General features: G+C 39.6%; 1 protein-coding gene across 1 annotated transcript in view; it reads right to left on the reverse strand.

The window, feature by feature from the left end:
• The window catches only part of AOAH (acyloxyacyl hydrolase), a 188,208-nt gene that overhangs the window by 152,458 nt on the left and 14,379 nt on the right, over positions 1-21,371 (reverse strand). Inside the window, exons 3-4 of the mRNA XM_027539535.1 lie at positions 13,771-13,866; positions 1,729-1,795 (exon numbers count right to left, since the gene is read on the reverse strand). Coding sequence (XP_027395336.1) covers positions 1,729-1,795; positions 13,771-13,866 — 163 coding nt within the window. The remainder of the gene's footprint in view (positions 1-1,728; positions 1,796-13,770; positions 13,867-21,371) is intronic.

Raw genomic sequence — 21,371 nt, forward strand, 5'->3', positions numbered from 1 at the left:
GGAACATTTCACGCAAAAGTCCTGAAGCAAAAACCTTCTGGTGTGTGTGGAAAATTACAACTGTTTTGGAGCGTGGTATGCTATAGAAGAGCCAGGGATGAGTCTGAACATGTTCTCAGAGATAAGGCCATAAACAGCTTTGTGCAGGGGGCTAAGGAATCCTGTAAAGTGTGTAAAAAACTTTATGTTGGAGATTGCCATAGTTAGTTTTGCATTAAGAAGCTATTTGACCAGCTAGAATGTGGATTATGGACTTGCAGGGCAATGGGGGATCCAGCAGGCCTGGGGTCCTGTTAGGAGGCAGTGGCAGTAATAGACAGATGAGCTAAGAAGATGGGAATCCCTGCCTTCTAAACACTCCCAGTCCAGGGTCCATGAAAAATCACTGACCACAGTAGACTGAGATTAACATAAATAGAGGCAGGGGCACAGCACGATGGAGCACTGATTGTCCCTCTGGTCTGTATTGTTTTAAGTTTCTTTTGTCTTTAGAAATCTTTAACTGCAGGCTACCCTGCTGTGGGGGTAGTTTCTCTGAGCCACTCTGCTCTGAGGCTAAGGGCATATAAAACAGGAACCATGTAAGAACGTTCACAGCAGCACTTTCTTCACAAAAGAGAAAATCAGAAAACAAGCCAGATACCCATCAATGGGAGAGTGAGGGAATAGATTCTTGTAGAGACACAATGGGATATTCTATGTACTCAGAGTGCATGAACTACAGCAATGCCACGAATCTATGGATGAATCTTAGACATACAATTTTAAGTGGTAGGTCCCCAAAGATTATGAATGATGTGATAATCTCTTCATAAAGAAATAACTAAAATTTTAAAATATGCTTTAAAGGAATATAGAAAATAATCATAATAGATTTTAATAATTACTTATATATTATTTTATGATTATAATGTATTATATTAATAAAAATATACATATATATATATATATATAACTATACAAAAAGGAAAACAAGAGAATGATGAACATGGACTTTAATACTTGGGTGGAGAAAATCATGAGAATAAAGACAGAGACCCTGTGGTTAGGGTAAGTTATTGTCAAGGTCCAGACTTTGCTTTGGGTGGTAGGTTTGGGGGCTAATGACATTATTCAGAATAACTAGGTAAATAACTGGATAAGAAATGCAAGAAAGCCAAGTTTGGATTCTTGATGAGAAAGAGCCATGGACAGGAATATGATGTGTCTGATTCAGTGTCCTGAGCTCAAAGAAGAAATAAAGGTAGAAGAAAGGAAGCAGACAGAAAATGACAATGGCATGCATACAGGATCCTAAGGGGCAGGGGTTGGAGAAGAGGAGAAGGCCAGGCAGCCAGCAAGTGGGAGGCAAGAAGAGAAGAACCTGAGAAGCATACGGCCTGAGAATCCAGGAGGGAGTGGAGGGAAAGCCCAAGAGAAGGGGGCAGACATCCAGTCCCAGCCACTAGGATCTCCCCATTTATTGGCATTATTGGTCAAAATTCTTCCAAACGGCCCTTGGAGAGAAACTGAGCCAAGTTGCCACACAGTAATTTGAAGAGAGCCTTTGCCTAGGATGACGATCTGAGTCAGGTTTGAATTTTCTACTATTAACAAGAACCAGATAGGACTTATGTCGTGTACAGTAAGTACATCCGGCTGGAAATGGAGCCGGCCATCTCCCAGTTTTCTCCCCACCTCCCACCATGTCCCAGCAACTGAATCAGATGAATGTATTAGTATACTCACAGTTTTGTGATGTCTGGTCCAAATATATGTACCACTAAATAGCAAGTGGTCTTCAAGAACAGTTTTTCTAAGAAAGATAAAGCAGGGGAAATAGATTATTATGATGAATTTAACACATGAGTCAATAATGATCTTTACTAGGAACTGAAGCTGAGTGCTTAATTTATCATTAATTCGAGTGATTAATTATAAGGATTTGGGAGAAATGTTACAGTTATTGTATCCATGAAAATATCACTTCCAGCTCTGGTTTATGTAAATGCTACTTTGCTTACTATACATGCTAAAGAAGGCTAGTTTTTGATAAAAATACAGTTAAATTCTGGAGTCTCATTTTCTTTTGTGTAGCAGGGAACGTCTGAATGGTAGTGAGGATCTCATCTGTTAATGATAGAAACAGGATTTGCTGGAAAGTAAATAATCTGAAGTATTGCTTTGTTGAAAATATTCTTCTCTGGTATTCATTTGGGGGGAAAAAAGCCTTGACTTTGACTATTTAGCTTTTGCTGTTGGTATCCCAGAGATAAAAAGATACTAACAGTCACAGGTGTCTCTGTATTGCCATCTACACCAGAGAGAGCACACACATAGGCACACACAAACCCATTACCTAAACAATCCCCTTCCTCCTGCCTCCCCTGTTATGACAGTACAGGAAGGCTTTGTGCATCAATCTGTTTGCACAATGAAACCTGTTAACTCTCTGGCCCTGTTTCTCTGCTTTGTCAGCCATTGTGGAACCCTGGTCATTCCAAGGAGGACTTTAGCAAGGTTAGGATAGATGGACTGTCCAGGAACAGAGGGGAAACTCTCCCTGGGAATTTTTCTTGTCCTGTTTACCTCAAACTGGGCTGCCAGTTATTTGGGGAGTAGGGTAGTGGAACAACAAGATAAATATGGGAACTCTCTCTAGTACTCTTGAAAGAGACAGTGTTCATCACTTATGCATGTTGCACTCTTTGTGACAGCATGGACTGTAGCCCACCAGGCTCCTCTGTCTTACGGAATTCTCCAAGCAAGAGTACTGGAGTGGGAGTACTAGTAAGAGTACCAATACTCTTGAAAAGTGAAAGTCACTCAATTGTGTCTGACTCCTTATGACCCCATTGACTGTAGCCTGCCAGGCTCCTCTGTCCATGGAATTTTCCAGGCAAGAATACTGGAGTGGGTAGCCTATCCGTTCTCCAGGGCATCTTCCCAACCCAGGAATTGAACCGGAGTCTCCTGCATTGCAGGCAGATTCTTAATGGTAAATAACCATAAGGGAGGCCCAATGTAAATACTACTTTCATATTAAAATAGTTTCATGGGACTTTTTTTTTCGTGATAAAGCACAAGACTTCAAATTCATTATGCTTTTTAAATAGGAACTTAAAACCTATCGCACATTACTATGGACCTTTCAGAAATAAAAAGAATGATAAGGAAATACTATGACATCTGCATGGCAGCAAATTAGATAATTTAGAAGAAATGGACAAATTCCTAGAAAGACAGACTGCTGAAACTGACTTAAGAATAAATAGACAATCTTAATAGAGATATAACAAGAGATTTAACTAGTAATCAAAAATGTCCCATAAAGGAAAGCCCAGGGCCAGACAGCTTCACTGGTGAATTGTACCAAACATTTTCAAAATGCGTCTGACTAGATATTCTCCAAAGAAGTTACACAAATAGCTAATAAGCACATGAAAAGATGGTCAACATCATTAGCTGTTAGAGGAAAATGTTAAAAACCACAATGAGATGCCACTTCACACCCACTATGATATGCTAGAATAAAAATAAAGATAAGCACAAGAAATGATGAGGCCATGAAGAAATTAGAATCTTCATATTCTGCTGGCAGGTATATAAAATGGTACAACCACTTTGGTAAACAGTCTGACAGGTCCTCAAAAGGTTAAATATAGGGTTACTATGTGTGCCAACAAGCCCACTGCTGGCATATACCCAAAAGAATACAAACATTTCCACACAAAAACTTACACATGAATGTTCATAGTGGAATTATCTTTATATAAAATCAAATAAGTGGAAACAATTCAATCCAAACGTCCATTAATGACTGAATGGATGAAAAAAATAGTCTATCTACGCATAACAAAATGGTATTCAGCTATAAAGAGTAATGACTTTCTGATACATGGTACAACATGGATGAACATTAATTATGCTAAATGAAAGAAACATGCTTCTGTGGTTGCATTTATATGAGATGACCACAATAGGCAAATTCATAGAGACAGAAAGTCAACTTGTGGTTGCTTAGGGCTGGAAGGAATGGATGGTTAGGAGTGGGCAACTGAGGTGGGTGGAGGTCCTTGTTGATATAATGAAAATATTCTTAAATATATGGTGGTGATGGACATACAACTCCATTCAGCTGGTAAAGAATCTGCCTGCACTGCATGAGGCCCCGTTTCCATTCCTGGGTCAGGAAGATCCCCTGGAAAAGGGATAGGCTACCCACTCCAGCATTCTTGGGCTTTCCTGGTGGCTCAGATGGTAAAGAATGCACCTGTGGTGCAGGAGACATGTGTTCAATCCTTAGGTTGGGAAGATCCCCTGGAGAAGAGAATGGCTATCCACTCCAGTATTCTTGCCTGGAAAATTCCATGGACAGAGGAGCCTGGTGGGCTACAGTTCATGGGGTTGCAAAGAGTCAGACACAACTAAGTGACTTAATTATTAATTGAAGTATACACTTTAAATGCATGTATAATTGAACTAAATCTCAACACTACTGCTATAAAATAAAAACAGCACCCCCTTGGGTGTTCCTTTTTAGGGGTCCTAAGGAACTTTGATGCTCCAGAACTCAGAGACTTGGGTTTCAGCACTGGGTAACTGGCTTTGACCTTGGTCAGGTTGATTTCCCTTCTGGGTTTCAGTTTCCTCATCTGAAAAATGTAGGAGTAGGATTCAGTCCCCTTCACTATGTTGTCTTGGAAGTTGGAGGATTATATAACTGACATTCAAACTTACACAGACTTGTAACGCACTTTGGAATGAGTTTCCAGTGTTGTTTGTGAGAACTAGTTTAGCCAAGAGCAGAGCAATTTAAAAATGGACACCAGGTGTTCTTTGATACACTTGCAGTGTTGCCTGAAAGGCAGGGAACAATTTTTTTTCTTTCTGGTAAAATAAGAGATGCTTCCGTGTGCATGTGTGTGTATGTGTGTATTTTTTCTGGAATCTTGTTTTGCTCAAGTTGAAGTAAGTGGCAACATTTCCTAATCTTCTGTGCAGGGCCAACAATCAGTTTCCTCAAATTTCGTGATGGTTAAGAATGACAGGCTACTGCAGAAATGGCTAATGTGGGACACGAGCTGGGTTTCTGAGAGCTAAACTCTAGATAGACCTAGAAGACGACAGAGCAGAGATAGGCAAAGTCTCTAGAAAAAGCCTGATCGGGCCCAGTCAGCCATAATTAGGCGATAACCTGTTATTGCTACAACTGAACAAAAGATTGACACCAACATAGTGCTGGTAACCTATCTGATGTAAAAAGTCTACAGTTAAATTGTGCTTGCGGCCAGGAAGTTACAAGAGCGTTTAATTTCTACAGAATGAAAAGGACTTGAAACAGCATAGGGATAAAAAGGTATGGCCAATTCCAAAGGCAAAGGAAGGTTAAAAAAGAAACAATTGCACAGTCATCATATGTTAAGTGTATCCATATATATGGGTGTAAATAAAACCTAGAACATTTCAGGTAGTAAGTCACCTTTAGGTTTACCATCATTTCTTTTCTCATAAGAGACTTTTGAGGGAGTGGTTTTTTCACCCTCATTCTATGAGAAGAAACTTTGAGAATTGAAGGCTTCCTCAAGGGTAGAATGGTTCAGTAAGAGATTAAAATCTTTTATTCCAAAAGCCCGTTATTTGTAGTATGCATTTCAATGTACTTAGGACATTTTTTGATGCCTCATCTACCTCGGGTATGGCAGGTGTATACCAACTTACTAATTAGAAATTTAAAACACAATGAGTTGACCACCAAGATAGTTCTGTGGCTGTGTGTTCTAAGGGTGCATGTAGATTTTCAGAACCTACAGAATGCGAAGAGAGTTGCCTTTCTCATTTTAAGTTGACATCAGTTTTTAACTATCATACTCCACGGAGATAAGATTTCTGCACAGGTGACCCAAGAAAGTGAAGTTCTAGCAAGACACTGAGGGCATAGGAGTCTGCTGACCCCTGGTGAGAATGATTCTATTAATCATTTTTCCATTAACAATTCTGAGATTCTTCCAAGGTGTTTACTAATGAGAGCCAGAGGCAAAAGCAGTGGGTGAAACTGAAGGTCAGAAATATTTTGCACAATTCGAAAAAACTGTCTTCCCAGGCACAGGAAAGGCCAACATGATTTACTGAGTGATTATTCTCAAGAATGTTTCTGCATGCTTTTTTCTGCTAAGGTTATGTTTTATAAACTTATTTAGCTTTGGAGGTAAAAGCAGTATTACTTAAAAGTAATTTTAAAAATCCTAACTGTTGCTGTGCATAATTTGACTTCCCCTCTCTCCCATTCTCCTGGCTCTCCAGAGAGAAGGCAACATTGGGTGTACTCAGGCAGTGCGGATGTTTTCATATTTCATAAACAAAGCAGTCCTAGGATGTCTTCTAGAAGGAGAAATCTTCAGCCAACGATCAGACTGCCACTGTTGCCCTACACAATTCGCATGACTGTTCTATATGTTCTTCCGCCTCCACAAAATGGAAACAGTAACGTCCACTCTGCCTTCCTGTCTGTCAGGTGAAAAAGCCTTTAATCTGAACTGAGTGCTTTATTTCCACCCAGACATAAATGTTAATTAATAAAATGAAAATACCCCCAAGTAGGCTTATGAATTCTTTGAAAATCTCCTCTAATTGAAAGGTAGCCCACTACTGAAAACAGAAATACCTCCTTTGCTTCCCTTTGGTGATGTGCCAGCTACTATTTTACTGGAATCTGACTTTCAGCCTCTCATTTTACCTGAACAAAAATTTTTTGTTAAGAGTCAGAAGGAGCCAAGATGGAACCTTGAATACCAGCAATCTTGGTTAATGCATTTTTATGTTTTGCTGGTACATTAGAACAGGATCATCTGAGAAACAGGATTTTTACTCACGCTTTCACCTTTGAACAACAAAACTTTGCCTAAAAAGAGAAAATCAAACTCAAGGCACAAATGGTGATATCTATCAGTGTGGTCTGCTACACAGAAATGAAAACTAGTCAAAACAAGTCTTAATGATAATTATGACTATTTATTTTTTTTCCTTGTAAAATGATAATAACATTTTCTTCTTCTTCCTCTAATTCAGAGATGTGAGAATAAAAAGTAAGGTTTATAATAGGTGCTGAATGTCCAATAATAAAGGGATGGATAAATAAAATAAGGGACATTTATATGGTGAAGGACTGTAGAATAACTTAGAGGCTCGACCTAAGTCTATGTATATCTTGACATGTATAGATCCAAAAACATACTGTTGACTGAAAACCAGAAGTTACAGAGTGGTATATGCAGTAACTATTGATGTAAAAATGAGATCCCCACAAGGGAGGATTCTGAGGCAGCAGAGTTTTCGTATTTCACTGAATCTCAATTAAAAATAATAATAATAATAAAGCTTCTGAATAGAAAAACCAAAACACTATGAACATTAGTTACAGCAAAACTAGATATCTCCATGAGCCCCCAAATACAATTAAGGCAACAAGAAATCACTCACAACTGTGAGACTTGGGGGTTATCAAGTGTGGGAGAAGGTAAAGGGATGCAAGGGGTAAATAGATGAATCGCCAAAACAGCCTGGGTATTGATGACAAAGTATGGTGGGCCAGTAAGAATATCAGCTGAAAGTGGGAAAGGCGGGGATGAGGTTTAGCCCACTTCTGTAGGAGATGAGTACAAAAGACTCAGGGTTAGAAGGACAAAGGCATTTGAGTGGTGAGGCATCCCCGAATGCTAGAAACTCGTCTACCAGAGCTCCCTTCCAGGATAAGACTCACACTGAGGAGAAACTAGCTGGATAGAAGCAAAACAAAGAGAAAATCCAGATAAAAGTGGGCAGGAAGATAGAATCAGAAAATCTCAAAATGCAAGCAGCCATGTGTTTATTTTTTAACACCAACAAAAACAACAGAGGAAGGAATTCTGTGCATTTGGAGAGGCTGCCCTGAACCACTTCTCTTTCGAAGAGTTTTGGAAAAATAATTTCACATAAAAATAAGCAACAGAAATGTATCTAGGTCAACTCCCATACAAAGTTATTATAAGAAGAAAAAAAAGAATAAGGAACAGAATCACATCCTTGCAGATAGCAAAAGCATGCCAGAAAATCGTGCCAAAAAAAAAGGATTAAAACATAACAGTATTTTTAAATGAGTGAGAAGTATTAATAAAACGATACAAGACATGAAAGAACAACAGAAATCAGAACTGAAAAAACTCAGAAATGGAATAAAAGAATTCAGGAAAGAACACAAAATTATAAAAGAAATGACATCCATATTAGAATGAATGTGAGAAGAAAGGCATACAATAGCTCACATTGTAAAAGAAATAGAAGATGAAAAAGAGGAAAACTTTCAAGATAAAAAAAGAAATGAAGTGATTAAGAAGTATTCATCATATATTAATGTATGTATATGGAGTCTAGGAAGATAGTACTAATGAACCTATCTGCAGAGCAGCAGTGGAGGCGCAGACGTAGAGAAAGACTTGTGACACAGGCGGAAAGGAGAGGGTGGGATGAATAGAGAGAGTATTGAAATATGCACATTACTGTGTGTGAAATAGGTAGCTGGTAGGAATCTGCTGTATGACACAGGGAGCTCAAACCCAGTGTTCTGATTACCTAGAGGGGTGAGATGGGGTGGAAGGTTCAAGAAGGAGGGGACATACGTATGCCCATGGCTAGTTCATGTTGATGTATGGCAGAAACCAACACAATATTGTAAAGCAATTATCCTCCAATTAAAAATAAATAAATTTCTCAGCCTAACGCCATCTTTTCAGAAACCTCCATGCCATGAGAATGAAGTGGAGGAAGAAGTGAACACACAAGCTGAAGCACAAAGGAAGAAAGATGAGGCAGAGGTCCAAGGAAACCCGTATAGCCATGGAAACCACAGAAGCAGAAATAAGGGAAGTTAGAGGCCAGTGATGCTGGTACAAATTGTTGGATGGCATGCCTACTATCTAGAACTTGTCTCAGTGGATCTGGAACATCCATAGCTATTCTGATCACCTTGACCACCTTTGAGAGACCCACCTTGCTTATATCAAAGGGGTCCCTTTAGGTCCATTGCCCTGGACCTGTGATTTTTGGACTAGTTATCTTCTCAATTGTGGCTGAATGTAACATGTATACGATAAATCATCTCTTTTGCTGTCTTAGCTGAAGAAAAGAAATTGTTAAATTATTCATTCAAGAGATAGGCAAAATCATTAATACAGGCAAAGAAGATTTAAAATATGGATACTGTAAATCCCCGAAGAATAAAACCAAATCAAGAAAACTGAGCAAATACTACAAAGTTTGTGAGATTTAAAAAAAATGTATTTGAAGCCACAGATTGAGAGAGCATACCGTGTGCTTGAGGACATCAACATACAACAACTGACACCAAGATATAGTCTAGTTAAATGACTAAATTTTATAAAAATGAAAAAAAATCATTCGAACTAGGCAAAAACAGTAAATAACTTATAAGAAAAGGAAAATTAGATTATGATTAAACTTTTAATAACATACTTATGACACTTGCTGTTACTGCTGCTAAGTCACTTCAGTCGTGCCCGACTCTGTGCGACCCCATAGACGGCAGCCCACCAGGCTCCCGCATCCCTGGGATTCTCCAGGCAAGAACACTGGAGTGGGTTGCTATTTCCTTCTCCAATGCATGAAAGTGAAAAGTGAAAGTGAAGTCGCTCAGTCGTATCCGACTCTTAGCGACCCCATGGACTGCAGCCCACCAGGCTCCTCTGTCCATGGGATTTCCCAGGCAAGAGTACTGGAGTGGGGTGCCATTGCCTTCTCCGATTTACGACACTTAGGGAAAGAAATTACATGCCAAGGAGTTTTATATCTGGAAAAACACTGACTTTCAAGTATAAAGGACAAGCCAGCTTGTTATTAACATGCAAGAATTCAGGGCCTATTGTTCCCATGAGTCGTTTCTGAGGAATGAATTTTAGATAGTAACTCGACTAGAGAGACATCTGCATAAGGGCTGGTGGTGAACATCAGTCTTATAGTTGCTGATGGAACTAAAACTAAATGAGGGTGCAAAGGGAATGTATATATTGTATGTAATGGCTGTATGCTAAAATAATACAGTACAATGATTAAAAAGTGTAGAGATATGGGGAAAGCATATTCAAATAACAATTTAACTGCTCTCAAGGATTATAAAATATATTAATAATAGTAGAATTAAGATTGACATCCTGAGCCTCTTGTATGTGAAAAGGAGAATAGGTAAATGAGTAATCATGAGATATTTTAATTTAATCAATCCCCTTGTCCATAAGAGTTAGGACTTCAACTGTGGAAAGAAGATATCGATATGAGACAGAAGATGCAAAGAAAAAATCCTGCAGTCCTGAATTTGAATTTAAAGTGACAGGATGAACTCATTTGATGTATTATCTTAAAATAATATAAGTAAATATATATATGTATGTTTTCTATCACTGTCAACAGAAGAAGTCTAGAAAGAATGACCGACTGAGTAGCAATGACATTCCTATGCACTCAGACCTTGTGGTCTTAATACTATTTCCCACTAAAAGAAACCAGAGCATCTAAGAGAAATGACTGATTTCAAGCCTGGGCTTGGAAATGTACGAGACAGGCTAGTACAACTCTCATACCAGTTAGTGAGGAAGCTATCAATGATTATGTAGACTTATGTCAAAAGGAGTCAGCTTACAGAAGTTCCCACTGGTCAAAGATGAGACAAATTTGAGCTTCAAAAGGATAATAACTGAAGTAGACTAAAACTCATCAAATGCATATGAATTCATGAGTTCATAATGATACTGTAAAGAAAACCTAGGGACATTACTTTGCCAACAAAGGTCTGTCTAGTCAAGGCTATGGTTTTTCCAGTAGTTATGTATGGATGAGAGAGTTGGACTCTAAAGAAAGCTGAGTGCTGAAGAATTGATGCTTTTGAACTGTGGTGTTGGAGAAGACTCTTGAGAGACCCTTGGACTTCAAGGAGATCAAACTAGTCCATTCTAAAAGAGATCAGTCCTGAATATTCATTGGAAGGACTGATGCTGAAACTGAAACTTCAATACTTTGGCTACCTGATGCGAAGAACTGACTCATTTGGAAAGACCCTGATTCTGGAAAAGATTGAAGGTGGGAGGAGAAGGGGATGACAGAGGATGAGATGGATGGCATCAGTGACTCAATGGACATGAGTTTGAGTCAACTCTGGCAGTTGGTGATGGACAGGGAGGCCTGACATGCTGCAGTCCATGGGGTTGCAGAGTTGGACATGACTGAGCGACTGAACTGAACTGACTAAATGACTAGTTTGGGATGATACCACAAGGGCAATGAATTATTTGAAAACTGGCAAGTAGAGAAAAAGAATCAAGCTTTTACCCTGCCTTTCTTAGAATAAATAGTACCATTAGTAACTGTGGAGAAAAAATACATGCAAGAATTCAGGGAATATTGTTCCCACGAGTCCCTTCTAAGGAATGAACTTTAGACAGTAACTCAACTATCTAATGGAGAAGGCAATGGCACCCCACTCCAGTACTCTTGCCTGGAAAATCCCATGGACGGAGGAGCATGGCAGGCTGCAGTCCATGGGGTCGCTAAGAGTAGGACATGACTGAAGTGACTTAGCAGCAGCAGCAACTATCTAAAGATATATCTAAATGATAATGAAGATGAGGGAAACTGACTCTAATGTATTTCAGCTGCTAAATGAAATATAATTGATATATTAGAACAGCACCATTTTGTAACCCCAATGCAGTAACAGTCATAGAGCATCAACAGTGCTAATATCACAAAAATAAAACAAGAGAAAAACACTTATGATGGCTTCCTGATGAAAGAAAACACCATTTATAGCCTTACCGAAGAAATCAAACTGGAGTCTGGTCAAGCCTCAGATCTAGCTGCCATTTTCAGGAAATACAGACACAGAGAAACACATTCAATCCTACCACAGGGATGCACCAACAAAATGCAGAAACTACAGGGCAGATTCCATAGCTCACTTACAAGGAAAAGGAAGGGATGGAAAAGAAACTGGTAGATTAAAATGAGACTTAAAAGACACATCAAAAATTTAAAAACTGAACAGAACTATGGTGTCTGGAGATACCCAGTTGGATGAGAAAGTTATAAAGCAATATAAGAGGATGATTATAGTAACAGGCAGGTTTTTTTTTTTTTTTTTTCTTTTTTTAGGGAGAAGGAGGAGTTTTTGATGAGATGGAGCATGTGGATGGGACTTCTGGAGTAGCCACCAATCTGTTCCTTTTTGAACACAGCCCTGTTCCTCTGGACTCTGTTTACAAAGATGTTCACCTTTCAATAGCTAATAAAACTATACATTTATTTTGTGTGGTTTTCTGCATTTGTTTCCTTTTACCAGGAAAAGATTTAAAAATTACCCATAGATAATACTACACATCATCTATAGATTCATAGACAATGACGTGAATGTAAAAGTATAAAATTTGATAAAGCTAATACCCATCAAGTTCACATGAATGGTTCTCTCTAGAGAGGTAGAAGGACTACGAAACTGGGATCAGGGGAGGCCAAAGCGCCTTCTAGTTTATTTGTCACATTCTAATTCCATGAAAGAAAGATGATGCAATTATGTCAAAATGTTAGCAGTAGTCAGACTGGGACGTTGCAAGCAAATGTATTTGTGTATTATATTCTCTTAGTTTTTATTTTTAAATACAAAACTGAGCTTATGAGTGTACATTGTGACTGTAAACAATAACTTTTCTAAAAGTGCATTGATGCCATTGACAGAGCATTTGTTAAGTCAAAGATAAAACTGTCTTGAGTCCAACTATCTTACTTAAAAATAATAATGTAGGCATCTTTGGAGAATTAGTTCCTTAACATTAAGTGAATGAATATTTGACTCTCAATGAAGTTCACTCATTGTGATTGTACACCTAAGAATATTCTAATACAAGGGAAATAGAATCAATATTTTCATTCTGATGAAATTTAAAACAACTATACAATTTGCTTAAAGGCTTCCCAGGTGGCTCAATGGTAGAGAATCCACTTGCTAATGCAGGAGATGCAGGTTCAATCCCTGGGTCAGGAAGATCCCCTGGAGAAGGAAATGGCAACCCACTCCAGTATTCTTGCCTGGGAAATCCCATGGACAGAGGAGCCTGGTGGGCTACAGTCCATGGGGTCACAAAAGAGCCAAACACAATTTAGCAACTAAACAACAACAGCATACCATTTGTTTAAACCACAGATTATTTCCTTCTTTTGCAGGATGTGTAAGTGATTTTATTGAGTTCCAATTCATATCAATGGACTGTTCCCAGATTATTTTCCAGTTTGGAATTTTAAGATCCATTGTCTTTTCGGACTAAATAAAGCTCTGTATTAGAAGGGATGTATGTGCATTTGAGAATGTGTATGTGGTTAAATTAACATAAATCATTGAAAATTATTTATTATTGATTTTTTTGCCTTCCTGGTACTTAAGGTCATGATCACTAGGTGGGCAAATCATTATAAATGATTCATAAAAAAATTGGCCATTTGACATTTTTCTCCCTAAATGTCCACAGCAATCTCATTCTGCTATGATGGAAAATGAATGTCTGGGGAAAAAAAATGCCTAGAGTGTTCTTTTGTGTGCTTCTTTTAATCCCTATGATCCCCATAAGAATATCAACTCACAGAAAGAACACAGTCAGATTCTCCTCTGTAAACTCATGTAGGGTATAAATTCACTCATGATGGCTCACAAGTGAGAAAAGAATCAGACCCATAGCCAAGTGACCCTTTTTACATTACCAGGCAAGTAGCTGCACAGTCTCTCCATTGAGATCTGGACTGTCGAGTTGTGAACTTGAGTGAGCTGTTCAATCATAGACACCACCAGCACACAACCTGCAGGGAGCAGAAGAGAAGTCAGCTATGTCACATGGAAAGGTTCTCTGGAGGACTGGAAGAAGAAAGGGGGATATGTGTGTGTCCTTAAGAACACAAACCTTCCCAAAACAGAGAACTTTTCTTTGCCATGATTTTTATAATCGACCACATGAATGAATATGCTGAGTTTTTAGTGAAATATGATAAGAAAATTATGACTTTGGGGGTCAGAAAGACAGGTTATCAGCTGACTTTTGTCACTTTTAAGCTATGTGATTTCAGGGAAGTAATTGAATCTTGCTTTATTTCCATTTCATTTTGATCATATGGGGGAAAGAGGTGCCATTTACAGGAGTTAGTGTGTAGAAGACAGCCAGCCAGCGCTGAGGACAAGCTCATAGAGACTGGCCTCTGCTGTCTGCTCTCCCTCCCTTCTGCCGTAGATAGCTTCACTGTGAGTAGGATCATCCCCACCTTACACATGCTCAACTTATGACCTGGGCTCAGATTTTTAATTGCAGAAAAGCAGTGGAAATTGCCCAACATTTGGAGTCAGAAGACCCGGGACTGAGTCCTGCCCTTGAATCTTGGGCTTATCATGTATCCTTTCTAAGCCTTGGCTTCCTCACTGCAAAGTAGTTAAGTTTCCTGTAGGGCTGCTGTGATGATTAAATGAGATGATAGTACAAATGAAGATGGCTTTGAAATCAAAACACTATTGTAAAATATTATTTTACCTCTCAGCTATAAAGCACTCTGCTTGAAAGCATGTACCAATACAATAAGTGTCCAGAAGGAACCTTGGATTAAATTAATAATATATTTCTCAAGCTACCTTGATAATGGTTAAGGCGCAGAATTGCTAGGCTAACACCCCTAGAACGTTCTGTCACCAGCCTAAATTGCCAGGGAAGACCAAACCTTCTTTGTCCAAAGGGAGGGGACTCTCATCTATACACAAGGGGTTGGTTGTTCAAAGATCAGTAATTCTGAGAAGAAACTGTTCAGCTTCACTGAGATAAGAGGAGTGGAATTTATTGGTAGAGGCTGGTTTCCAAGGAGGCAAAACAAGGACTACATCTAAAATAAAGAAGTTCCAGGGTGGCTGGCCCAGCAATCAGCTCACTATTATCCATCTGCTCAAGAAGCTGGGACCCAAGTTCACATGCAGTGTCATTAAAACCAAATTCCCACTAGGAATCCTTGAGGGAAAGTGGCTGATAACAGATGTGAATAGTACAACTGGGCTTCTCTAGACAGAAAGAAATTAAACCTCCCATAGAATGAGAGATTGCCAACAAAGAAGAAGAAACTTCCACCTTTCTAGACATTGCAACACCTGATCAGGCTTTGGCCTCGGTTGTTCTGTACCCTTCAGTAAAGCTGGGCTCACGAAATCTGAGATAGTTCAACCTTGATAACCACAGTCTTACTGCTCTGGGACCATCTTCCTCTGGGGCATTCAACTTCAATTACCAAGGTGGATTAGGTGTGTTTTTAACTTAATCCATGCATTGAGGGCTTTATTACATTGCAGTGAATTCAGTAGCTGATACTTATTAGCACTATACAGTCTTAAAAACATTTTCATGTATATTTTGTTTTATTTTACCAATAACTTTTCAAGAAAGGGGGCTTCTCTGGTGACTCAGATGGTAAACTCCTGCCTGCAATGTGGGAGATTGGGGTTCAATCCCTGGGCTGGGATGATCCCCTGGGAATGGCTACCCACTCCTGTATTCTTGCCTGGAGAATGCCATGGACAGAGGAGCCTGGTGGGCTACAGCCCATGGGATCACAAAGAGTCAGACACAACTGAGCAACTAACACTTTTTCAAAAGATGGATGCAATGCAATCTCATTTCAGAATATTTTTAAAATATACAGCAGTGTTAAAAGGATAAACATCACTTAAATCATCCAGAGATAAACAAATTTCACTTTTAAACACAAAATATATATAATATACTTGAATTTTTTAAAATTTATAATGCACTTTTCAATCTTGATTTATGTCTCTGCTAATCACTTGTTAAGTTAGGTGGAGCTAAATACATTTTAATAACTGCAATTTAAAATAATTATAAGTAATTATATTGCAATGTTATAAGAGGATGCAGTGTGGTATAGTTGAAAAGGGAGAAGCTTTGAAATAAAAATTAAACTTTTTAAAAAACAAAGTTCAAATACTGGATTAGTCACTTAAAATGGTGTAACTTTGAACAAGTTACCTAACCTTCTGGAACTTCTTATTAAGAGTTTATAAAGAAGACATACAGATGGCTAACAAACACATGAAAAGATGCTCAACATTACTCCTTATCAGAGAAATGCAAATCAAAACCACAATGAGGTACCATCTCACACCAGTCAGAATGGCTGCTATCAAAAAGTCTACAAACAATAAATGCTGGAGAGGGTGTGGAAAAAAGGGAACCCTCTTACACTGTTGGTGGGAATGCAAACTAGTATAGCGCTATGGAGAACAATGTGGAGATTCCTCAAAAAACTGGAAATAGAACTGTCATATGACCCAGCAATCCCACTGCTGGGTGTACACACCAAGGAAACCAGAATTGAAAGAGACACGTGTACCCCAATGTTCATCACAGCACTGTTTGCAACAGCTAGGACATGGAAGCAACCTAGATGTCCATCAGCAGACGAATGGATAAGAAAGTTTGGTACATATACACAATGGAGTATTACTCAGGTATTAAAAAGAACACATTTGAGTCAGTTCTAACGAGGTGGATGAAACTGGAGCCTATTATACAGAGTGAAGTAAGTCAGAAAAAAAAAAACCTATACAGTATATTAATGCATATATATGGAATTTAGAAAGATGGAAATGACACCTCTATATGCAAGGTAGCAAAAGAGACACAGATATAAAGAAAAGACTTTTGGACTCCATAGGAGAAGGTGAGGGTGGGATGATTTGAAAGAATAGCATTGAAACATGCATATTACTATATGTGAAACAGATGACCAGTCCAAGTTCGATGCATGAGACAGGACACTTAAAGCCGGTGCACTGGGACAATCCAGAGGGGTGGGATGGGGACGGAGGTCGGGGGGAGGTTTGGGACAAGGGGATACATGTACCCTCGTGGCTGATTCACGTCAATGTACGGCAAAACCCACCACAATATTGTGAAGTAATTAGCCTCTAATTAAAATAAAAAAAAGAAAAGAGTTTACAGTTAGAGTGTAAGTTCCTTTTGGGAAGGATTGGGGTCTTCCTATTTCTAACTTTGAGTACTTGGCTTGGAGGAAGGAGATAAGAGATGTTGGCTGACTGGAAGCAAACTGACTAGAGAGCCACCTGAGGCACAATTCAGTTGTCACTTGGTAGAGACCTCCATAGAAAAGGGTTAATGAATGCAACCGACTTTGTGTTCTAGCTCCGTCATCTCACGGATGACATTGCTTACTCTTTGTTCCATCTCATTGCAGGACATGGCTCCACTTCTCATCCTGCTGTGCAACAACCAGCACCCTCTCTTAAGTTAACCAGCAGATTCTCTAGCAAATAGTCACGACACACAGCTCAGGATCAAAGACGAACACGGTAGAGGTTGGGTTGAGCTCTTGCATAGCAGTCACTTCATAGAGTCTCATCAAGGAGCTGCAGCATTTGTCACCCAGAGTGGACTTGAAACACACAGGTACATACCTGTTTGTTTTCATCCTTGGCATGGAAGGACAAATGCAAAGAGAATTGTGCTGCTTGAGACCAACCTGCTTCTTTGTCCTTACAAAGGTGAGGTTTTCTTTTACTCAGAGCAGTCCCAACAAGGACTGATGATTTTCGTGGCTCCTTAGCACTACTTACTTAAATAGGAAGTCATTAGATAGTGCCACTTGGCAAGTCCTAAATAAAAAGGAACCCCTTCCCCCCAAAATTTAACTGTCTCTAAAGATTGGGTATATCTTGCCACTATCGCCACTCTGCCTAGTGAAGAGTTGTTATGATCAAAAGAACTCTGCAGAAAAGCAGGTAATGGGGCTTGAAATATGTAAACGCCCGTGCTGGGCTCAGCTTTGATTTGAGTCCCACTCACTTGGACATCCCCGCCCATTTCCACCGAGCTCAACTCCCCTTGGGTTGTTAATTTAGGGTCTGCAGTGAGGTGTGTCCTGAATCCTTTAGTAACAAGAATAGAGAAATTGACTTTGCTATAGTTTCTAATAAGAGGTTTCACTGTCTTGACAGGCTGAAAAAATGTTTTCCCTTGGAGAAATGCATGAGCAGAGTAATTTCTTCCCATTATAGACTATTCTCTGGCTGCTAATAAAAAGGCCTGGGTTTGCTGAAGCAAGTTTGTCCAAGCTACTGTTCATTTAAGAAGTGATGAGAGTGGGTGAGAACTATGTATTTTGCTCAGTGGTCACCATCTGAAATCTTCCATATGGAAAATCTCTTCTCACCTGGCATCTGAAAATAATGAGTATAATAGAAACAGACACCCTTGACATTGTAAGAAAAGAAGCAAATAGGCTAGAATAAAAACACCTGCTACAGGAATCTGCTTCTAGACACACATCTCAGGTAGACTGCAGACTGTACCATGGAATCTTTTTGAAATGAAACAGAACTCTTAAAACTCTAATTATAATTATATCTGTGCTGGCTGGAGATGCGGCCAACTGCAGAGAGAGGTCTATTAGATTTCCCATTTGTCTGAAGCCTGCACTTCATCGAGAAGCCTTGAAAGCACCTGGCAGTTATCAGAACCAGAGTCGGCGTGACTACACTTCCTTTTTGACCCTGGGTTGGGGCATAAATAATTCATTACATGGCTAGAATCTTCTTTGCCATTTTCAAAGAGTTTTGCATACATTTTCATCTCATTTAAACTTCACAACAACTTTACTCATCACTGTAGGAATTATTGCTCTTGTACAGACCAGAAGTCAGAGGCTCAGAGAAGTTAGGTCCTTTCCAAGTATGTAGCTAGTGAGCAAAGGAACTGAGACTGGAACCCAGAATGTAGTCTGGGTCCCTTCTGGATGCCAGGCACCATGCTGAGCTGTGAGTACACCCTGAGAACAAGCTGATATGGTTTCTGCCCTCTCAGAGTTTTGTAGATGGCCAAAGAGGTAAGGATTCAACTTGAGAGGAATGGGAAGCTGTGAATAGGTTTTTGAGGAGAAGACTGTTTCCATTCGATCTGTGTCTTGAAAATATCATGCTGGCTGTCCTGAGGAGGAAGGATCTTAGATGGTAAATATGGGGGCAGAGGGATGAAGAAGGAGGCTGTTTTGGGCCTGGGGAGAGATGATGGTTTATTGGATAGCGTAACGAGAGACAGTGGGAGTGGAAGAAAATAGACAAATCTGGGATCTACTGTGGAAGTTGACCCAAGGGGATTTATTAAGGAACTGATGAGAAATGTGAGGAAGGCAGAATCAAGGATGACTCTTTCATTTCTGGTTTGGGTACCAGAGAAGTGTAGAACACAGGTTTTAGAGTCACAGCCCACCTGGATTTTTGTCCTTGCATCCCTGTTGGACCAGCATGACATTTTCAGTTCATTTCCCATATGACCCATCTCCCCCAACCTGGTGCCCCTCCGCAAATGACTAAATTCTGTTCTCAGATTTTCCTAATCGGGTGGGAGCAGAGATTATAGTTTTATATGTTGTAATTCTAACCAACAACCTTTATACCCAGACTTTCTCACTTTGGTGAAAAGGAAATAAGAAAGAAAGGTAGGAAAACAACCACCTAAAATGATCCTGCAGCCAGCCTTGTTTCCCTAGGATATTATTTACCAAGCCAGATAGGGTAGCACACAGCCCATCTGTGAATACTACACTTTCACCTTTTTGTCCGCTTCCTTCTCTCAGTCTGGACATGGATAGGGAAAGAGGGTAGGAGAAGAAAAGAGACAGGAGGGGAGGAAAGAGAAGGGAGAAACCAGGGTACAGTAGAGAGTGAAGAATCTGGGGCTCAGACAGACCTGGATTCAAATCTTGCTTCTATCATTTGTGAGTTGTTATATTTGGTGGGATTGTTAACCTCTCTGAACCCAGATTTTTGGTACCCACAGAACAGAATAATAAAATGCCCTTGTGCGGTATACATTAAAAATGGTCACAGACATTTTATACTTCCTCCCATGAAGAGGTGATATCTATTTTCCAGCCCTTTGAATCTGGCCTTGTGACCTTGCTTTGATCAGTAGAATGTAGAAGTGACAGCTTTTCAGATCCAACTCTAGACCCCAAGAGGCCTTGCATCTTCCATTTTTCCCATTTAGAATTTCACAGCCATGAGCTTGAGCTAGTCTGCTGGAGAGGCCACATGAAGGGAAAGTCCGGTAATAGTCTGCCAACTACCAGGTTTGTGAATGTGTGTGTGTGTTAGTTGCTATGAGGCCATTCTAAATATCCAGCTCATCATTCCACCATCTACAAACTGAGTGCAGCAGCTGTAGCGAGCCTACCTAAGACCAGCTCAAGGGTCACTGAAAAATGCCCAGGCAAAAAACGCCAACCCACAGGCTTGCAAGCTAATAAATGATTGCTGTGTAAGTACACAGAGGTTTGTAATTCGGCAAAGGCTATCTGAAAACCTGGCAAAAGTCTTGTGAGGATTAAGTGATACAACACATATAATGCACATGGTGCCTGGCGCAGAGTAGATGTTTCAGGTTAGTTTCTACCCCACCTGCTGGGACCATCATAGGGTAAAGAACGTATCTTCCATGACTCTTTTTTAAAAATAGAAGCTCAGAAACCTATTTTTGAAAAACATGTAACATCACTAGTCTTTTTCCTTTTCTATGGTTGAATTTACTTTTATTATAGATATTTTGTATTTTCAATGTATTTGGGCAGATTAGGCTCTGTGTCCTAAACCAATCATCACCTGGAATATTATTTTTATGAGAAAATGCTCAGTGAGTTTCAAACTGCCATCTCTCCCAAAAACACTGGCAGTGAAAGAGGCACTATATTGGATGATTACTGGTGAGAACAAGGCTAAGGGCATCCAAGTGGGTGCAGAGTCCAAGCAAAGCAGCAAGAGGCAATTAGCAGCCTGTGCTGAGAAATACAGAATAGTGTGCTTGGCTAATTTAGAAATACATAGAAAACAATGATAAAGAAAAGACAGTGAGGACACTGGGAGTCGATCCATCCTGTTCTTATTCAACACGTACTTACTAGTGCCCACTACGTGCTCAGAGGCTTGAGTATACAAAGAATAGGAGAGCACAGGACACTAGGAAATGCTGAAGATTAGAAAAATAATCTAGTTATTGCAACCTGCAAGTGTTTGGTGGCGGGACCTATTAGTGCTTTGGGAACACATCAGAAGAAGAAACTAACGCTGCCTTTGGTAAGTAGTGACATTTTCCTGGAGGAGTTGAGTGTTACGAGATGGGAGGACCTTATTTGACAGAAAAAAGGCAGGAAAGGACTTCAGGAAGAGAGTAGCAGTATTTCTAAAGAACTGAATGTGAGAATGAGAAGAGCTGGCCAAGACTTGAGCCCAGGCTCCATGGGAAAGG

Source organism: Bos indicus x Bos taurus, chromosome 4 (assembly GCF_003369695.1).
Source record: "Bos indicus x Bos taurus breed Angus x Brahman F1 hybrid chromosome 4, Bos_hybrid_MaternalHap_v2.0, whole genome shotgun sequence".
Classification (NCBI taxonomy): Eukaryota; Metazoa; Chordata; class Mammalia; order Artiodactyla; family Bovidae; genus Bos; species Bos indicus x Bos taurus.